This window comes from Ciconia boyciana, chromosome 1 (genome assembly GCF_034638445.1).
Source record: "Ciconia boyciana chromosome 1, ASM3463844v1, whole genome shotgun sequence".
NCBI lineage: Eukaryota > Metazoa > Chordata > Aves > Ciconiiformes > Ciconiidae > Ciconia > Ciconia boyciana.
Window position 1 is genome coordinate 72,715,177 of NC_132934.1, and position 20,992 is coordinate 72,736,168.

General features: G+C 35.5%; 1 protein-coding gene across 1 annotated transcript in view; it reads right to left on the reverse strand.

Annotated features, from left to right (window-relative positions):
- PLCZ1 (phospholipase C zeta 1) overlaps positions 1–20,992 on the reverse strand; it is a 56,973-nt gene that overhangs the window by 6,953 nt on the left and 29,028 nt on the right. Inside the window, exons 7-10 of the mRNA XM_072849931.1 lie at positions 18,289–18,516; positions 15,874–16,030; positions 14,083–14,199; positions 1,450–1,622 (exon numbers count right to left, since the gene is read on the reverse strand). Of these exons, the coding sequence (XP_072706032.1) occupies positions 1,450–1,622; positions 14,083–14,199; positions 15,874–16,030; positions 18,289–18,516 (675 nt within the window). The remainder of the gene's footprint in view (positions 1–1,449; positions 1,623–14,082; positions 14,200–15,873; positions 16,031–18,288; positions 18,517–20,992) is intronic.

The window sequence follows — 20,992 nt, forward strand, 5'->3', positions numbered from 1 at the left end:
ATTCATTCATTCATCCCAGTCAGTCTGAGAGATTTGACCCCTAGATGTTTTATATCTTTGCCCTCTGTTAAGTAATTTCTCCATTCATCAAGTTTGCAACTCTTCTTTAGCAGAAACTGTTTTCCCTTTGACTCCTGCTCCTGGCTCTTTTTGTCTTCAACCACCATTTCCTGTTTTTTGCTGCTGACTCTATGAATGGGGCTCTCTGCACCCTATAGTCCCTCAGCTGGCGGGATGCCATTGCTCCTTTGTATCCTGCACTACCTAGCCTGTCACCTGTCTATGTCCTGAAAAAGCTGCCTTTCTCTTCTCCAACTTCTTCCAAACTCAGACATTTCTTTCCCATTGCCAATGGTCTTGTCTGTCTCCTGCATTACAACTGGGGATTTTTCCTCATCTTAATTAACTCCAGCTTTATACAAATAAGGGCTAAAATAACTGATGTATATGCATGGGTGCTTGAAATCATCCAGTAGTGTCTATTCATAATTGGTATGCTCACTGTTAGGACACTAAAATGTTCTTGATTAGGTGCATGCATTATGTAAGTATTTTATAATTGTTATTAGCTAATGTTTTATCTCCACTATTTATTTCTCTGAAAGAAACAAAATAGCAATTATACACTAATTTTATGCTAATTAAATAGCATTTATACAAGTAGTGTACTGTGTAATCAGAAATAGCACTTTTTCATTGGGAAAAGGTAGTTTTCTAACTAGTGAACAATTATAAAACCTTTACCTGATCTCAAAAGAAGGGTTTTTCTAACCCATTATTTTTAAATGACATGTATTTCTAATATTTTTAAGAAGTAAATCAGATTTTAATTTGGGAGACGTAGAAATAATTCAAAGGCTTATAGATTCATCCCCCCTTTTTACACTTACTTACATCATTTTGGGATGATAAATAGTGTTTTACGTATGCATAAGAAGATAATGAAACTTAAAAGAAGCATAAAGCTTCCTGTTGTGTCTTTAAATGTTTCCATTTGTCAATTAGCATTATAATAGTACATGTGGTATTACTAATAGTTAAAGTAAATAACACCAAAAGCATACATTCGATTTCTGAGTTTTCCGAGTTCAGTCCCCACAACCGTAACTGACAAGTCACTTTGTCAGCTATACTTGTGACACAATGCAAGTTATATTTCTATTTCTGTACACAACACCATGAAAAATAATGTGTTTTTACAAACTCTTATAACTTCTGAAGGCCTACATATTTTTAGCAAGCATAAGTGAACTACAGATGGGAAACCATCCAAGCAGCAGTAGATACTATATGAGAGTTTTAACATGTTGTTAAAAAACAATATTAAACCTCCCAACAACCAGGAATGGGGATCAAATGAGAAACCAATAGTAGATAACAAATAGGTTTGAACTGCATAACATTTGTTTTCACATTTTATGGAACAAACCAATAATTAACTAAGCTTACCCTTATTGACAGAGACATTGGTTTGCTGTATCTTCCCACATTATGTGGGGTAAATGTTGAATCGTGACTTCTCAAGAATTCTGGTTTCAGAATATAGCCACAACCACCATTGTCTAGGAATTTTCCATTTTGCAATTCCATTTGTACTCCCGGTGTCTGGAAGTTTAAGGCCACTATAAAATTAAATAAATATTGATTTTAGTGAATTAGAGTTGATACCATTTTATAAAACAACTCTTTGATGATAATAATAAAAACAAAAGCAGATGAGATTAAAATATGTATATCTTTCAACTCATATGTAAGTTCCTGTTATTTCTCTTAAATTTAGCAGTATTCAATAAGGAATGATTCATGTGCAAAAGAAGTGCACTATTTAGAATTGCACCACGTCTTAAGAATTACCCTATAGACCTTTTTTACACTTCAGTGTGTGTGTGTTTTCCCTTTTCTTTCTAAATTAGACCTTGGAGAATATGAAATGAGAGATCTTTTTTCTCCATAAGGACTAAATTCACATACTAGTTTCTCTACAGTGGCAAGACCCTGCACCCTGAACCTGCTTACAAAGTTCTGGTGCAGAAGGCAAAAACATGGGCTTGTAACTAACCTTAGTTATGGCCAGAGTTCATCACAAAAGCATGTCACCCAGAAGATCAAGAAGCTTCAGTTTAGACTTAGAATATTCAGTGCAAATACATATAAGTTTATAGAAGTAGAAGCAATTTTAAAAGTGTTCTTAAATTTATGTGAGCAAACTCTCTTCAAGCTTAATCCTCCAGTACTGGTGTTTATTGTTAGTATACACCTGACAGATTTTCCTTTCCTTGGCAGCTCAAAACATTTTTGGTTTGCTGCAGCAGCAATAATAAAATAACACACTTCTCATCAACAGGATATTGTAATTCATGAGATATAGCCAACATTGAAATAGACCTGTTTAATGACATTTTCCCCTATTCCAGTACATTGGAGCTTCCTGTCACATTCAAAATAGAAAATGCACAAGTCAAATCAGCGAAGTGATAACATGACATGTGTTAAATAGAAAATGATAAAAAGTCATTTACTTGATAGCTTGGTAGGAAAAAAAATGAAGATTTTAAGCAGTACAAGTGCATCCTCATAATAATTCAGGAAGAGGACCTTATTACATGTTCCTATGAGATAATATAAATGTATTGAATGAACACTTGGCAGAATTCAGAAATCCTTATCTCATGTGGAAAATGCAAGAAATTTGGATCTGTTTCACTGCAAAAATTGTTTCTTCACTGCTTTGACGATCCTTTTAAAAAATTCTGTAATAAATGACACAAATAGGAACAGATCTGTAGAGTGAAACAGCTGGTACTACGGACCTAATGTTTGTACTAAGCATGTTTTCGGTGGGGTTACTTCAGAAGAGCTCTAGCCTGGTCCCATGACCTCAATAGCAATTAATGGCTGGAATACATCAAGTGCTCCCAGAGTGCTTCCTTTATTTCATCTGAAAGGAATCCCATCTGCGCTAGCTAAGATTGCTCTGCAACGTGAACCCACGTGCAGTAAGTAGGAACAATTGGGAACCTTGCCTAAAAAAACTCCAAACAAACAAAAAAACCCAAACCACCACCAACAAAACACAACATGCACTCCTGCTTTGAACTAAATGCTAATGTAGATGCAGGCATAGATTCTGTGTCAAAATGCAAAAGAATTTTAAACTTATTTTACCTTTGACAACAGAATTTAAACTTAAAAATATTCATATTGCCCATTGCATATCATTGCCTTTTTAAAGAGGGTAAGTATTCTCTTGGTTTAGTTTTGGCAGTGGTTCACAATTTGTTTTTTATGACTCAACACATAATCCAGAAACAGACCCAAATGTGGTGCTATATAAACTTTGTTGTATCTTAATACATTGATTCAAGCAGTGCAATGGATGCTACAGAGCTGCAACCCTGCGGCTTCTTGAAGCCTAAGTCCTGACATGATCGACAGGCAACCCAAGATCTCTCAGTCCATATGTAATTTCTAGGCCATACTTTCAGAATATGTGGTTTAAAAAGTGTAACTGAAATTAAGGCAAATTGAACAGTCATAGCTTCAAATAGCAGCTTCCACATGATGAAACAAATTACATGATTGCACATAATGAGACTGTTGCTAAATTTGCCAAGCTTCATAGGCTACTAAGCAGGAAAATCTGATTTAACAACAGAAACAAGCGAAGGAGAATACTTTACATTTTATCATGTTAGGAAAATTATTTTTGCAACACAAGTGAAGGGCAATGTTATTACGGGTTGATATCTTCAAACATCAACACTATATTTTTACTTAATTTAATTTTACGTTAGAATAAGTTAAAAACACACTGAACAGTAGTTTTAATTTACCTACTGATTTCCCAGTATTGCAAGTTGTAACCCAATTAAGGTAAGTGAATGTGAAATTTTGTATTATATTCTCTGAGATGCATACCTCTACTACAACTGTTTGCAAGGTTCATAGCTGCTTGGGGCCTCCTAGGACAAAGCTTTATGGTGTAGTGTTGATGCGCAGTTTTTCTTTTTAATCAGATGCAGTTATAACCCTTACACTTCTTGAGAAATGACAAAGTTCATAAATTAAAACCTACGTTTTCCATTGTCTAGCAGTGTGGTCTTGGCAACACCTTTCTGCAAGGAAGACTGAATTTCTATCCAATGTTTCATCTTAGTTTTGTTGAATTCAAGAACAGAACTGTCAATAACAGGCTTTGTACTGTTGTTTTATGAAACAGTAGAAATTTAATGCGTGTGCAAAGAGACCTTTAAACTCCTGGTTTCTTTTGGAAAGAAGCCCAAATATGCTTACTATGAAACCATCTGAACAGTACATAATCTTAACGTATGGTTTTCATGGGAAAGTACAGGCATCTGAAGTTTAGCACTATGTAAGTTAAACTTTCTCCTCAGTCCTTCCGTTAAGCACCAAAAGCCTTTTAATATTGGCATCAAAATCAGACCAGCAGAGCAAAACACGGGCTTGGAAGACAACCTGAGCAAAGGAATTCCTCAGTGTAATTCCTGCATCTGAAATGGATCCAAGTCTTCCTGGAACTGTGAGGCCAAATCTCCTTCAGATCAGCGTATTTAATACTCAAGTCTTCTCACAAAGTACCAAAGCTGCCATGGCTGTCCCTGTTGGCCCCAGATGTAAATAACTTCATATAGCAAATGCAAGTTAGGAAATAGCCTAGCTCCCAAAAGTTGAAACAATCCATAATGCACAGAAGAATACAAAGGCTATTTTCATCCCAAACCTCTGTATCACAAGCAGTTAACTGAAGTCAATGCAACAACTAATTGCAGGACTAACCACAATCTAAGTATTCAAATACAGTGCCTTCCATAAGCACTACCATTCAAGACATAATTGATTTTTAGACTGAAAGCAAAAGCTTTTGAAAACCAAAGTGAGCACTGGGGTTCTTAGATTTCTAAGTGACTATGATTTGAAGGCAGTTGAAGAAAACTGCATGTCTTTCATCTGTGATGCTGCCTCTCAATTAATATTCCTATTGGGACTTTTAAATTGTCATTTTTTATTTTTTTATTCTTTGCTTCCTGGTGCTATTAGCTTTATTACAACCCTAAGGTTTAATATATTTTCTGCATTTAAAAGGGAAGATTTTAAAATGGATAAGCATATATTTGTCACCAATTTTCCTTAAAATGAGTTACTTAATTGCATTTTACACCATTTAAAATCCATCTCAAAATGTCTGAATTTTATGCAATCTCCAAAAATATCATATGCAAAAAGTACTCAGTGCCAATGTTCCTATCTCCATGATTTACTTCACTCATTTGAGTTGAAAGGGATATAATAGATCACACTTCCAACCCTTTGATCAGTCTTGTTGCCATCCTCAGCTCTTTCAGTCATCTATGTTCTTAAAATGGGCGGCTAACAATGAATGAAACACATCTTTTGTGCCTTATATATCCAAAATTTGAACTGAATTCCACACAGACTGGGAAATACTATGAAAACAGAACCATATCCTAATGATCTGGAGTATTTTGTCATTGATTATGAGATGATCTAGGTGACTGGATTTGAAGACACTGCATTCATCCCACATTAGCACTCCCAGCTGGACATTGACTGTCTATCCTTTCTCCGCACACACAGGTCACAGTTGCACCCCATCCATCACTGCCCAAATTTACAGAAATATTTTCAGAAGTCTTTACATGACTGGGTAGTCCACATTACTTTTTTCAAAGAGATGTAGGTGGCTTTAAAAAAATTTCATCCACAGCCTGAATAAAGGGCATGCTAACTGAGTATGAGTTGAATCAAAATGTGGATGAAAAGGGAGGATATTCAGTCATCAGATTATGTTGAAATGAACTGAAGACATCTGAAGGAAGGATAAACTGTAACATGATGACAAATTGTCACCTGTTACATATACCAGGAAGCAGGCATTCATTTAACAGAAGCAGCATACACAGCAGGAGGATCTCTTATCAGTAGCAAACAAATTCTATCAAACTAAAATATGATAATACCTTCATCACTTGAATGATAAAATAACACTGATTTCTAAGCCCTGTGCAAACATTAACTATCACAATATCCTCAAGTACAAATAATATTTCCCTTTTAGTATATTGAAAATATTATTCAGTCTTATATGCAGTCTGATGGAGTTTGCATAAGAGAAATTCAATGCATACTATAGTACCCTGTAAACCCTTCTCACTAACAGCAGATGTAAGGAAGATAATGTGCTCTATCACCAAGTGGTCAGAACACGTAACCTGGAAAAATGGTGGAACACGGTGGTTTTTAAACACCTTTTCCATCTGGGTCTATCTCAGAAAATAGAAAGACTTCTAGCATAATTAAGACTCTCTGCCAAATTACAGCAGCCTCCTCAAGCTGCTCTGAGCCTGAGCATTACTTGCTGTTCTGGTCCTGTCTTGACATGTCACTCTGATCCCCACTGCCTTCTCTGGGTGCTTGTTAATTCAGGCTTGTGGACATACTGTCTTTTAAGTGTCCTCAGCATCCCCTTTTCCTTGGGCTTTATGAGTTTTTTAAATCTTTATGCAGCTTTAGCCCTCTCGCCAAGCCAGTGAATAGGTGAGATCCCACCCAAACTTTATGAGCAAGGACTTGTGTCTACCAGGAAAAAAAAGTATAGAGTGATTGGTTCCCTTACAACACACAGCAGACTTAAGTGGTTAGTAAAAATTTTGGTATACAAACTGTCTTTCATCTCTTTTTCTGACCAAAAAATTTGGTCAAACTGTATGTATTTTTTTCCTCTGCTTAGAGAATAAAGTGGGGCTTTAGCTATTTAGACTCCAAATTTTATTAAGCTAATTAAGCTTAATTTCTGACTTTGTTTATCACTGACGCATTTTGAAATGGATTATTTTATTCTACAGAAACTTAATTTATGAATGACTTACAACATGAGGTATTCTGCCGTAGTAAGAGTGACTACTCTTCTGAGAACAGAGTAACATGCATAACTGTCTGACACATGATGCTCAGCATGTGCAGTCAGTCTGTCCTTATTGTCTTTGGGACAATTCAATACTGTTCCTCTAAAGACACTGTCATCAGAAATGTTAAGAATTCACTCATTCTAATGTTCATAATTGCTGACATTGTTCCTACTTAATTACAAGTAGGTCTACTGGAAAAAAGATGTCAGGTGATTAAAAATCATCCATTGTCCAAGTATATCTGCAACTGGTTTCAATTACAGATCCTCTCTTGTGAGGCTCTCATGGGAAAAGTACCTAAAGCATTTCTGATAAACTATCAAATCTAGAATCTAAATTTATTTTTGCTATTTAATTAATGTGTCAGTCTGAAAGTTACACTTCAGTGTAAGTCTGAGCATCTTTTGGTTGTCATTTCACACCTGAAACAGACACTTTTCCAAAATAACTATTGAAATTTGTTTGCCTTGTGCTTCTTGGCAGAACAGTGTATATTATCAGCTTCCCTTTCCTGTTTTAGTCTGGGTCTCTAACACAGAGTTTAGAACAAGGTCAGCAAGGAGTTCAGAGACAATTGTGCCCCTGCAATTTTTTCTGTCTTTCTTTAAAATGGACTAGATTTCAGATAAATTATTTAGTATTCTATTAGTTGTCTGCTGTTGTGGATTTAGTGAAGATAGCTGGAAAAATTGATGGTAAAATTAAATTTCTGTGTTTCTTTGCTTTTAAGTGAAATTCCAGTAACTATTACACACACCAAAAAAACCTTCCTCCAGAGTAGCCCAAGAGCTTTGTCATAAACCTGGCAGTTAGAGACATTCCTGCAAGAGAAACATGAAACCTTTATTCAAAACACCTCCCAGCCCTTGGAGCCATTCCAAAGGAAAGGTGAGTGTATTCAGGTAGCTACATATATCAGGGTGATATTGTCCCACCTAACTTGTAGATGTCTACACATGAGTTAGCTACCCCACTACAGCTAGTGAGCATCTAATCAATGAAGTTTAAGGGGCAACGTAATGAAAAATAGGTCCATACTTTAAATACAAGATTAACCATATCCCTGGAGTCTAAAATTCTAATAGCTGTCCCATTGGGCTGGGGACTTAAGGGAGCAAACAGTAAGAGGTGAAGCAACCCTTTTTAGGGGTTCCATAAACCATGATGGCCATGTGGCCTGTCACAGCTATGGATTTTTTTCCAGCTACATGACTTTGCTAATAAAAACCACACTTCTTTGTTTGGCATCTTAGTATTATCTTTTCACAACACACTATTCAACAGTGTTTAGTAAGATTTATGTCAGTTGTGCAAGATCTAGTTTTCACTTCCTAAAGATGAATTTTTGGACTGTTAAAACCATATTAGGAAGACAGTAATAATATAGGTATTGACCCCTGTGCCTTTTCTGCAGCTGACCTATGATGACTATTCCTGTCCTTGAAACCTCAACAAAAGGCAGTGACCAGCCAAGAGATACTTTTCTATGCCTTCTCATTTCATTCTTCCAGGGCATTGCTTGGCTTGGGAGCTAGCAGGAAATCTTTCCTGTCTTTCTTACAGCACATTCTCCATGAGTCAGTTGTGGGATAAGGCCACAGCAAGCCCAAACAAAGAATGAGCTCTAGACTGGAAGGATAGCTGTACAAAACAGCCTGGGTGTGTTTTTGCCATGAGGTGTATGACATGTCAGACTCATCCCCTGCCTTTGGGCAGAAGAGGTGTTTTAGTTTGGGACAAAATCTGGAGCCCATTTTGGGAAGATAGCTGAAGCTCTGTTCAGTGGCTGGAGACTATTAGGCTTTTAGCTGCAGAATGAACAAAGATGAAATGCTGTGATGTATGTGTCTTTTCCATGACATACATAGGCAATATTTCGAGTTAAGTCATCTGCAAGGTTTTAAGGATCACAATGCTAGATTAAGAGTGTTCACTTAGTATCTAACAGCAATAATGAATACTGCAAAGAGCTTTGAGGTATTGTAACAACCTAACCACGCATAAAAATAAAAACATTAAAGCATGTCACTTCACAAATTTCACTAGAAATTCAAGCAACAATAATTCAAAGCTATAATGTAATGAGTATTCTCAGTTTGTTTTAGATGTCGCATTAGCTGTTGAAAAAAGCAATTTTATAGAAAATGGTTGTTTTACACTTTTGCTGTGTTATAAAAAAAATTCTAGTAAAAATAATAGCCAAGAGTATCAAGTTATCATGCTGAAAAACGAATTAAATCTATAAGAAAAAGTAGTACTCCACCATCTTTTAGAACGGCTCTAATAGAAGAACCTGTGTTTTTCCTTAAATTCAATTTCAATATTTCATAAATTCCTTTACTAAATTTGACACTCCATCACATAGTCTAAAATGTATAGTGTTCAGTAAGATTGCAAGAATATCTAAACTTCCCATGATTGAACATAATCTGTTCATTTAGGGAAAAAAAAAAAAAAAAATCAGTCCTGTTGTCTCCAGTTTTGCCATTTGTCCAGCAAGAAAGGAAAATACAGTTTCAGAGGAAACATACAACAACCGAAAATTCCAAAGTAAACGTGCCCTCTATTTCTTTATGAGGCTTTCCAAAGTCTGCCTCTTCTTTAAGTTTTCACTCGCTTAGAACCCAAGCAAGGTCAGACTTGACAGTCATTTTAAGTTGCACAAGTGAGGCATACCAAGATCTTATTAGTGGGTATCTTTTCCCTAGGTAGCTTCAGAGGTTAAAATCAGAACTAGTTAGAGAACTCTTTATCACTCATCTTTTTAGGCATTATTTTTGTCATATTATTGCACACAAGGTTTAGCCACAAAACAGATGTGACAAAATTGCCAAGCTGCATTTCAATGGCACAGGCCACAACAAAACCTACGATAAGAAAAAATCCATCATACAAGTAGCGGAACCTTCACAGTAGCATATAAATTTTTATGAGTGCTCCAGAAAACATATGCTCTATATAGCCTCTTCTAAAATAAAATTCTGTACCTGCCATACCATGGCTTTCTCATATAACTTATGTTTTGGTCATTCCTGTAGATTGTTTTGATAGATGGATAATGTTTTCTACTGCATGCAAAGGACGTATTCAAAAGGATATTTAAGTCTTTCTATTTTTATTTTCACTAAGGTTTTCTTTTGGTTTGGTCTTTTGCTCTGTTTTTCTCAGTCAATATAATACAACTGATATCTGTTTATTTGAATAAGTGTCCTGAATTTTCTTTCCCTGCATAAATCTTTACATTCCATTTTATTTACTAAATAAAAAGGAGATATGGATACGCCAAACCAGTTCTTTCCGGTGCCACGCTGCAGTTGTGTGCAGGAGGCATACTAATTTTCCCAGACTATAAAAAGTTATTGTAGGTATTTTTTTCCATAAGACTTCTTTGTTCACAAATCCTATCCTGTTCTTATGAGTCTCAATTTTCAGAGAATGGACACTGAGTGCACAGTGATATCCAAAAGCAGTTTTGTGGAAACTGTACTTTTTACTGTGGTTTTTAACTTGCCTTCCTCTGGAAATTAGGTTTACATAATTACATAATTCTTGTCCTCAACCCCAACAAAACTTGAGCCTGTTGGACCATTTCATCCTGCTTTAGCTGAGTGCCAGGCTGCTCTGAGTTAATATGTTCCAACCAATTTAGAGAAAATTGCTGGCAAGGTACAGAAGAGAGCACTGTTTTGGATCTATCACTAAGTGAAGTGAAGGAGTAACTCAACTCTCATCATTTACATGATGCAGAGACCTGGCAGGGAGTATTATATGTAGGTTTGAACAAAACCTAATATATTTTCTTTGCCCAGCCAGAACAGTTATGGATGTTAGAGGAAGTTAAAGGTAAGTGAGAAGGGTAAGCTAGCAGGTGTGGGGAGGGTGAAAGGAGCTGAGGAAGGAGAAATCTAAGAGTCCTGTGAACAGTTTTAAAAGTGGTAGAAGGGATCTGGAGGGATTACTTCTGTGCATGGGATGCAGAGTGCAATGGCAGGGAGACAGGGCGGGTATGTGGGCTATATGGACACAGGACAGACACAAAAATTAGAAAATCTGTGTTAAATCTGTGGAAGGACATCAGCAGAAGATTCACTGAGTGGAGCTTTGGGAGTTGTATTGTGAAGTGCGGTTATATTTCTGTCAAACAGTTATCTAAAACAGATTAGGGAATCAAGAACAGATCTGTCATGGCTGGGAAATAATATGTGTGGAGAATTGCTTATAATCAGCCTATTCCTATGAGAAAACTGTTTCTTTAAATGAAGATGCAAATGATGTGACCAAGAGGGCAGATCTAACCACTTCCTGCATATTTTTAATTCTTCCAGGAAGGGGCCCAAAGCCCCTATACAGCAAAAATCATATGTTTTGTATGCTAATGTTTAGAATGACTTTTCATTAAAGTATACTCTCAGTCAACAGTCAATGTAGTAATTTTGAAATACTTCAGTCCTATTTGAGATCTAACAAATGGATATTCTTTGCAGACATCAGTGTGGAGATTTACAGGCTAGAAAGAAAACTAGTAAACTGCAGTATGGTAGGCCTGAGGGATTAATTACATTTTAAATTAAGGACCCCTGGCTAGAATTTCCTCTAAGCATGAAACAAACTTACTAGTTTTTAATAGCAATGTAAATAGTATAGAGAGAGTGCACCACCCCAGGTAAATAATCCAGCAATAGCACGACATCAAGCTAAGTGAGGATCAACCACAAGGACAGAATATAATCAAACCAATTTCAAATGATATGGTAATGGCGAGATACTTCCCGCAATAGCCTAGCCCAAGTCCAAATCTGTACTATAAATAAACATTTATAATGACACAGACACAAAATTTATACTACCTAGTAATTTTTTTACTCCTACTGTAGTTGTAAAACTATACCTCAATACAACAGCCAGGATGAGAAGCAGAATTTGTAACAATGAGAGAATTATGGGGGCGTCTGAGTACATTTCAGTTCTTTCACAGAACAGCCAGCACTGAGTGGCCAAATTCACACAATCTCCCTAGTCATTGTTCCCCACATTACCTCAACGTGTGGCACTGACAGCATGGCATAGCTCGGTGTGGGGACAGCAAATGGTAAGAAATTTAGGCTTGGGGATGTCCTCCACTGCTTGTGGTCAGGGCCACAGACGTGGGAACAGCAGTCTCTCAGTGAAAGCTGAGGCGTGATGCTCCTTCTAAGTTCTATAACTGTAGGAAAGTAGCTGGGGATACAAATATCTTGTATTTGTAATGATTGATTGGAAATAGCACACTCTTAAAAACATTTCTGAGAAGGTAACTTGAAACAGAGATATTTTGGGAGCTGAGAAAGGAAACAAGTAAAAAAGGAAGCCTGGCGCAAGGGTGCACATAAGCTCCAGGGCCCTAGAAGCAAAGTGAAATCTGTGCCCATCTCTGTGTGAGTCTGTATTGTAATACAGCAAGGTGAGACCATACTTTTCACCTCTCAAAACTGTGAGCCTACAGCAAACTGCCCTGCTCACCCCACAGTCTCCCTCAGGTGGCCTTGGTATAGAGTCAGAATAAAAGACAGAATATATATGTGGATGCAAAAAATATTGTTCTCTACTTTGCCTAAGACTGAAGAAGGTGTAGCAGACTGATGTAGAAAAATATTCTGCAACTGAGAATCTTTTAAACTGAAGAACAAAAAAGATGAAGGCAAGATTGCTGCTAAAGCCATTAAAAAGGAAAAAGTGCTTACAGGTGAGAGGTTTTTCCAAGTCTGCTGAGTAGAAAAGTCATGCTTATTTTTAACAATTTCAAATTAAAAACTAACTTGAAATGAAGAGAAACAGGTTATTGTTATTTCATTGCTCAGGGAAATCTGGGAATTCTTTGCACCAATATTAATTGTTGTGCCCACATCTCCTGCATCTGTGCCACTCCAGTCGCACAAAACCATTGAAAATCCACAGATTCTTCAGATGAGGCTTCTATTGCTGTGCAAACATTCCTAAATCACACATATATATCTTTCCATCACCTCTTCTAATTCAATGCTATAGGGCAACCTTAGGCAAAAGCAAATGCAATTGCGTTCCAACAATTCCCACCTTTAGCTAAACAGGCAGCTGCTTCTATTCCCTTGCTAACTACAAAGTAGCTGTGAAGAGTGCTAGACCTCAGCCAAAAAAAGAATTGTTTTTTAGAAAGAGAAATAATAAAACAAGAGAAAAAAGGAAAAAAAGAAGGGGAAAAAAAAAAAAAGAAGCAGCAGCTACCATTCCCATTTTCTCTTATAAACGTCCTCTATTTACACCTTAGTCACAGCTGACAAATAAGCATGGAGGTTATGGAATGTGATTAATACAGCATGCAAAATAATATAATCTATTTTCATTTCCTTGAAAGGTATATTGCAAGGGGTTTTTTTGGCAGTATGATGCTTAATGCATAGCACACTCTTACCTCAAAACCTAAGGCAACTTAATTAACATCATAATTTCAGCCCAAACAGACAGGCAGTAAAATATAAATTATCATTTAGACTCTCCTTACAGACACCCAAAGATAAATATTGTAGAATTATTAATAAAAAAGGAGATAATATATGAAGAAAAAGAAGAAAATTCTGTTTTAGTTGTTGAAAGTTATTTATATATGTGTTTTTGCTACAGTGTTTCATAAGATAAAATCATGCTTTGTTTAGTCTTAGGGCTAGGAGTAATACAAAATAAGGTTCAAAACGTAAAAATGTTGTATTGTTCTTACTAGTGTTTTTCTTATTATCCAATAGGAAAAAAAAGGTATGAATGGATTATTAAAGGAATGAATGAATTATAATAAATTGGGATATTTGGGATACGATATAGCTATTTAACAGAAAGTGATATTTATAATTAGTTAGGGCCTAATTGTAACTAATTACAAAAGTAAAGAGATGAAAATAATATTCCCCTTAGTTATTCTATATCAGAATTCCTAGATTCCAGGATGTAAAATTACTAGTATATGTAGACTGAAGGAGAAGGTTAGATAACACAAAATTAATGTGATGCCACTGAGGGAAAATATGTAACTTATATAACACAAAAAATACTATAGGAAGGAAAAAATCTTGTAGCTGTTTAGTCGCTGCAAAGCCTGGAATGCAACGGTCTCTGCAAACATACATACCCATTTGACACCCCACATTCCAGAACTCTTGAGGATTATAATTTGAAGAGTTCGTTCTTGTTCCCTTGGGGTAGATTCTTGTAATGAATCTTGAAGTATGTGAAACAAACTCTTTAGCTGAAATACAGAATGATAAACCCTTGGTAAGAATAACTTTATTAATAATGAGATTCTATTTGAATAAATAATAATAAAAATACAATAACTGATGCAGCATTTTTTTTTTTACACAATCAGTATATCCTATCAATGTATTTATATTTTAGGACATTTCTATGCATGTTAACATTAGCATACAGGCCACTCTGAGATATGGCTGAAATCCTATTTTAAAACCTTAAAATGTGATAGTATTTTGTGTATATTTGAATGTGATACTATTTCTGTCTATAGTGCAGACTTTTGTTAAAGGTTCTATGACCAAGAATCATTCCTTCATGGAAATATTCTGTTTCTTCAGCTCTTCATTAGGTAAATATGATTTTTATCATATTTGATTTTTATACTAAATATATGATTTTTATATATGATTTTTATACTAAAGCCCACTGTGTTCTCATGGAAAATTGGAAAGACACAAAACAGGAAATTGATCAAAAAGCCCACTCATTCTTTTATAGTTCAATAAGAAAAAAAATTCATCCCAAGATGATCTTAGCTTGATTGCTGTTTTGAGGTTTAAATAAAATGACCAAATAATCTCAAGACGAGTGAACAGTGCATTTCTAAAAGACACTTAATTGGTTCCTTTATAATCTTCAGAAGATATTAACTATTCAAGTGAGTTGATTTTCTTCCTTCTAGCAGTGTTCCCTCCCACAAAGGCATAAACTAAACAGATGTGGAAAACTTCAAATGACTTCTATCTACACTATTCCTGTAATTAAACAGAAAGCTTTACATTTCCAGGATCATCACTCTGATCCTTTCCATCCTCCCCCCACCCCCTTTTTTTTTAATACAACTACTTTTATGCTCACGAGATTGCTAGAGGAACCAGAGAGGACTCTGACTATGGATGACTGGCAAAAGCCTACATGTTTCGATGCCGTTCAGCACCATTCACCTAACCAGCCATTGAATCATCTCCACAATGTGGTGGATGGCAGTTGGGCTGACCCTGAATGAATGGGCCTGTGGCAGACTTTATTCTCATGGTCAGTTGTCTCTGTTCTTAGCACTCCCTTAAGGCTGTTGGCAGACAGCTGGAGTTAAAACAGCAGAGGCTGCACTGTATTGGCTGTACCAAATGGAGACGGTCCAACACAGAATGAGTTTTGCATAATCCAACTTGACTGGTATGAAAGATCTGTTCCAATGGAGCAAACTGCCTGCTATGGGGTTTATTCATTCCATTAATGCGGATTCTCTTATCTGCAGTTATCATCAAAGCCAGGAGTACTGCATGCCTAACTCCAGTGAGTCCTACAGACCATACATGGGGGGGTGAAATCTATTCCACGCATTTTCAAGTATTGACTGTAACTTCTACATTATTTGATACAGAAAACAATGAATCAAAAGGTATTCATACATTTCTGTATACTATGTTAATATTTGTTCTTATAAAACTACATGAAATTAAAACAAAGCTGTTTCAGTTTTCCTCACAAAACCAACTGAAATATAAAAATGCAGTGCAAATGACAAGATATTTCTAAAACAATGTTATAAAAACAACCAAATAAAATTGGACAGCATGTGTTTCATAAAATTTTAACCCTTCCAATGCCTAAGTAGTGAACCATAGCAACATTGTAACTTTTATCTGATTGAATCAAAATAAATTACCTGAATGTTTTACAAATTTTCGTGCTCGAACCTCTCCGATTGAATTATTTTCATAGCACTTCTGATTAGCTAGGGAATGCTCAAAGCTCACAAACTTCTCAGATTTGGTATAAATCACAAGGTCTGACAACGCAATGGCAATTTTTATCTTCTTCATCTAATAATCATAATATAAAATAAAGGAAGAATAAAAAAATCACACATTTCATTATTATTATTATTAACTATTGAGAAGAAACGATAATTTTGGATGCATAAAGCACAGGAAAATGTGTCATAATCAATGAATATTTGAGCTTAAGATATGACTTTCAATAGTGAGAGTTGATCCAGTCAGAGACCATTAAGGTTATTGTCTCTATATTCATCATAGCAATTGCAGGGTGAATGGAGAGATGCTTCCAATGCTTCCTAGCACAGTGTTCTGTTGGAGAGCTTTATCATTTCCTTGCTTCTGAGACTGGTATGTAAGTTAACATAATTTTTCATGGCTCTTAACATTACTCATTTAAAATACGTGTCCAACTTTATATTCCTAAATAGATAAAGTACTAGAAAAGGCATACTGGTAGGAAGTACTTGGAGAAAAAAAAAAAAAAGAGCAGGAGAATCTATACATCAATAGCACAAACTCAACTACAAAATGTAGAATAACAGAAGAATATTTTACTGTGCCAAGCAAATCAGTCATAGGTATATTCCTCCAAGCCTTGCTCTGAAGTTAGGAAAACTCTGTTCTTCTTAATTAAGATGGAAAGTTCTTTGGCCAAAGTCTTTGTTTAGCCTTGCTCCATTACCAAAGCAAGCAAAAGCAAAAGCTGTTGTACATTGAAACACCTGAAATTTTAGCAGGGTCTTATCTCTTAAACTGAGGTACTGTGTGACCTCTTCATCTTAGTTAGCATGAACTTGTGAGCTAATCAGTGGTAGTAGCCAGCAAAGAGCTGATGGTACTAATAATGTTTACATTCTTTTAAAGCTTTGAAGGCAAATTCTCATCTGACAAAATAATAGGGATTGCCTGCTCATGGCTCTTAAACTACTCGAAGTTCAAGTGCATTAATTATTCTGTGGCGATAGGAGTCTACTGGCGCAGAACTCCTCAATAATACAGTTCTCTGGATGTGGAAGGCAGTGACACAGCCAAAGACAACAGCATCACTAGGGTATCTTGGGTGTGGATTCAAATGCTCTCCCACCCTCCAACAGAGCAATAGGGTGAGACCTCAGAATAAATACTGCCACTCCAGTAGAGTGGGACCCTGGAAACCATTTTCTCTTCTGCCTGTGAAACATGACCAGACATCTATTGTTGCTGCTATTGATCAAGATGTATGTGGTATATGTTCTGGTCTGTAACATGATGTTACAAATATATATGACCCTATTATCTGGAGATTTGGCCTTCCCTATTCAAAGAGGACTTAATCCTTCCTCAGATTTTTTCCTTATTATCTCTCTATATCAGATGGAAAGAAAAGCAGCAAAGATCTCGACCTTCAAATCACTTAGCGAAAAGAAACACAGAGGAAGAGACACTGCCTCTCAGCAAAAACACTGAGCCCTGAGGAGCAGTGCCAGTCTATCTGCATTCAGATAATCAGAACACGATGTGCAAAAGTGACTGGATGCTGGATGCTTCTTGCCTGCTCAAAAAACTTGAACAAAGCAGTTTGAACCCTGATGGAGCAACAGATTTCCGTGGCAGAGAATTACCATTTGGTTAAAAAAATGAGTAAGTTCAATATGACTATTAAAAAGAAAATTACATCCAATTTTTACACTCTCTTTCAGAAATAGTATTTAATGTTAAGTCTCTACATGATAAATGTAAAAATACATTTTCTATTATAAGTGCTTAAAAATGTTTTAGTGCAACCAGAACTCTACAGCTAATTTCATGCATAAAGCCAGAACAGAAGAAAATAGGGGAATGGGAACTCTTCAAAATTTCCATGATAGACTGGTGGACTGTGGGACGAAATAGTTAACTCTGTCCTTCATCATCAGAAACTGCTATGAGTGTTCTCCATGCATAGCTCCAGGAGGGTCTTGAGACCAACAAAGCAGTTGGGCAACTGCATCTTACTTTTTGTTGTGGTATTGAGCACCTGGGACAAGCACAAGACTTCTTGAAAGTGAAAAATGCAGGTGGAGTTTAGGATGGGAACACAGGGAAGGGTTGCTTTTTAGTTGGATACTAAAATATGCTCCAGTTTGGAATATCTTGTAAGAATCAGGAAAACTCTGAAACCCTGAGCTAAAAAATATTTTTAAAAAATATATTGCTCTAAGTAATTTTAAAGACTACCTGTTAAATTTAGTCTCTATTTTAAGATAATATATTCCTTCTTTTTTAAAAAAAAGCTGGCATACATCTATGTGTTTTCTAAATTCAATTGAGACAAAAGTTACCTTTGCCTTTTTTCGAGGTGGGGGTGAAGGCCTACGTTCACTTTTTCTTTTTGAGGAATCACTCTTTGGGTAAAGAGGGGCTTTTTCATCAGCCTCATCTTCATCGGAAATATTTTCGAATTCAGAAATTTCCCCTGTCTCACCGTGACTGTCAAGATCTCTCCTGAGCATACCTTCCTCAATTGTTCCAACTTTTTTATTTTTTATCAGAATTTTGAATTTTAATGCCTGTAGAAAAGAGGTTAAAGAGCAGTAACTGGAATTATATATGGACTAATTATAGGTTTTCGTATTTAGATATTGTTTAACAGACGTTCAAAGCTGTTTATTAAGTATAATGAAGTGAAGTAACACAATGAAGTAACGATAGGTATCAGTGAGGTGGAAGTCAAAAGCAAGTAAAACAAACAGAATCCGGGAATCAAAGTACACAATAGAATGTGAATATCTAACCCCATGACAGAAAAAAAGGCTCTCCACCACACAGATACATAGATGCTGAAACTGTGAGCAAGATTAAGGTAGGAAGTTAAGTAAGTGTCAGAGGTGATGGCCAGGTAAGATATAGGAGGTGTATTTTTTTACTATGCATGAATTAATTTTTATATATAGACTTATAGACATGTATCTGATATTAATTTGAATTTTTTTTTTAGCTATCATTACAGCTGCTGGAAATTTGTTACCCTATTTGATTAGGGCATTTGTGCATATCTGTCTAGCGTACCAAAATAAAACTTTTGTTGTTATGTCATTATACAGTGGATCTTCATGCTGATCTTACCTGGTCAGGGAAATTAACAGAGTTTGGTAATTTGTTGCCTAAGCAGTTTCTCTATTTTTAAATGGGCATGTTTCAGCTTCCATAATAAAAAATGTAGGAAAAAAATTAATTAAAGGTTATCATTTCTAATAAGATAGCTTTCATCTATGCACCTGAATCCTACAAGTATAAATTTCACTTAGATTTCTGAAATAATATTCATAGTAAAACAGCTATTATGTAGCAGACATTCATCTCTACCTGTGTACACAGGAACTGCCAGTGAGTAACAGGACTTAGATTCTTGGATAAAGTAATCCACAAAAATATTCCTTAAGTTTCATGTGCACTAGTGAAAAGGAAGGCTATACTGCTGGGAAGGTTACAGAAACACGGAACAAATACTTACACATTAAATAAAAGATAACTGAAATATTGTATTTTAAGGTACCCATTAAGTAAATACGAAAAGCGTGGATGATAGAAACATATATATAAACCCAAAGCTTTATAATAGAAACTAGAGCCATAGGCAAAGAAATAGACATTCCATTTATTTACATTGCAATCTCCATTGCTGATAATCCCCTTATCACTTCAGATCTTGTATTAGTAGTTTGTCAGTGTGCCAGTGGAATGAGCTATCCTATGTTTAATATCTATCAATGCCATGATAGTGTAAGATTTGATTAGTGTCTCTGCACTGGTGATTCAGAATAAGGATGCCCTTTAACATTTCCTTCATTTCTTATTGATGCACTCATTTTTTTTTCTGTGATATTTTTAGAAGAGTTGTAATATGAGTAATGCTACTCATATTTTAAAGAGTTCTGTATTTTTCTTTGCATCTTCATATTTCCCAATATTTAAAAGCATTTCTATCCAGTTTTGGTCTTGTATTTTGTTATTCATAGGTAAGATGTAATTCTACAAGTTTAAAAAAAAGACATGGTGTACAAGGGAAGGAAAACCTTTCTGTGGATATATTACTGCCTCCTATATGTAAACTTGCTTGAAGTAAAAAAAGACCATAGTCTGTGTCATCATATAAAAACGGGCCATGATGTTTTAAGTCAGACAGATAGTTTCTAAAATTCTTTTTATGAACTGTTAGCAAAGATGTAAATACCCTGAGGTAGGACAAACATTTCTTTTTTTTTTTTCTATAAAGATAACATCTTAAAATCACAGCTATCTTTTCAAAAACAGTTACAGAAAATACTCTAGCAAGAAGAAATTTTGCTATTTTTTTGGCCAGAAGCAGATTCCAATAATAGTTAAACCAAATCACTGAAAGCGAACCATGAACTGAAAAAGACATACCATGGATTTTAAGTCTGAGCTTCAAACAGATCTTCAAAAAAACTTATGACAAATGTATGGTTACAAAATCAGTGACTATGTGAAATTTCAGTTCTTTAATTGGTAATCAGCAGTGCTAAACATGCGGCATTTTTTTGTACAAATGTCTAAATCTTTTAAGCAGATAATGAGCTGAAAGTGTGAACATTCACTATAACTTCTCTTTTCTAGTTTAAATATAAAATACACAATATTTTAAAAATACACATTTACTATGTACTTATATATAAACTGTAAGCATACTAAAGAATTTAAATATGTAAAACATAATAGATCTACCCTAGAGTATAATAGGACTTCAAGGCTGGCATAAGCAAAAGTGACCAAGTACAATCAATTGGAACAAATATTTAAATAATTAAATGAACAAAACTTAGTTATTGTACTAAATAGGCATTCTGGTTAATGTGATGTATAACACGAATCAGAACAGCTGAAGTAATACAAGACACCAAGACAAAATCACAAGCACTTTGGAATAGATCAGGCAAACCCACCTACTGACCACTGCAATTAATGTAAAAAGGGACAAAATTCAGTCCTCAGAAATTTAGAGAACAAACCCTGGATTTGGGTCAT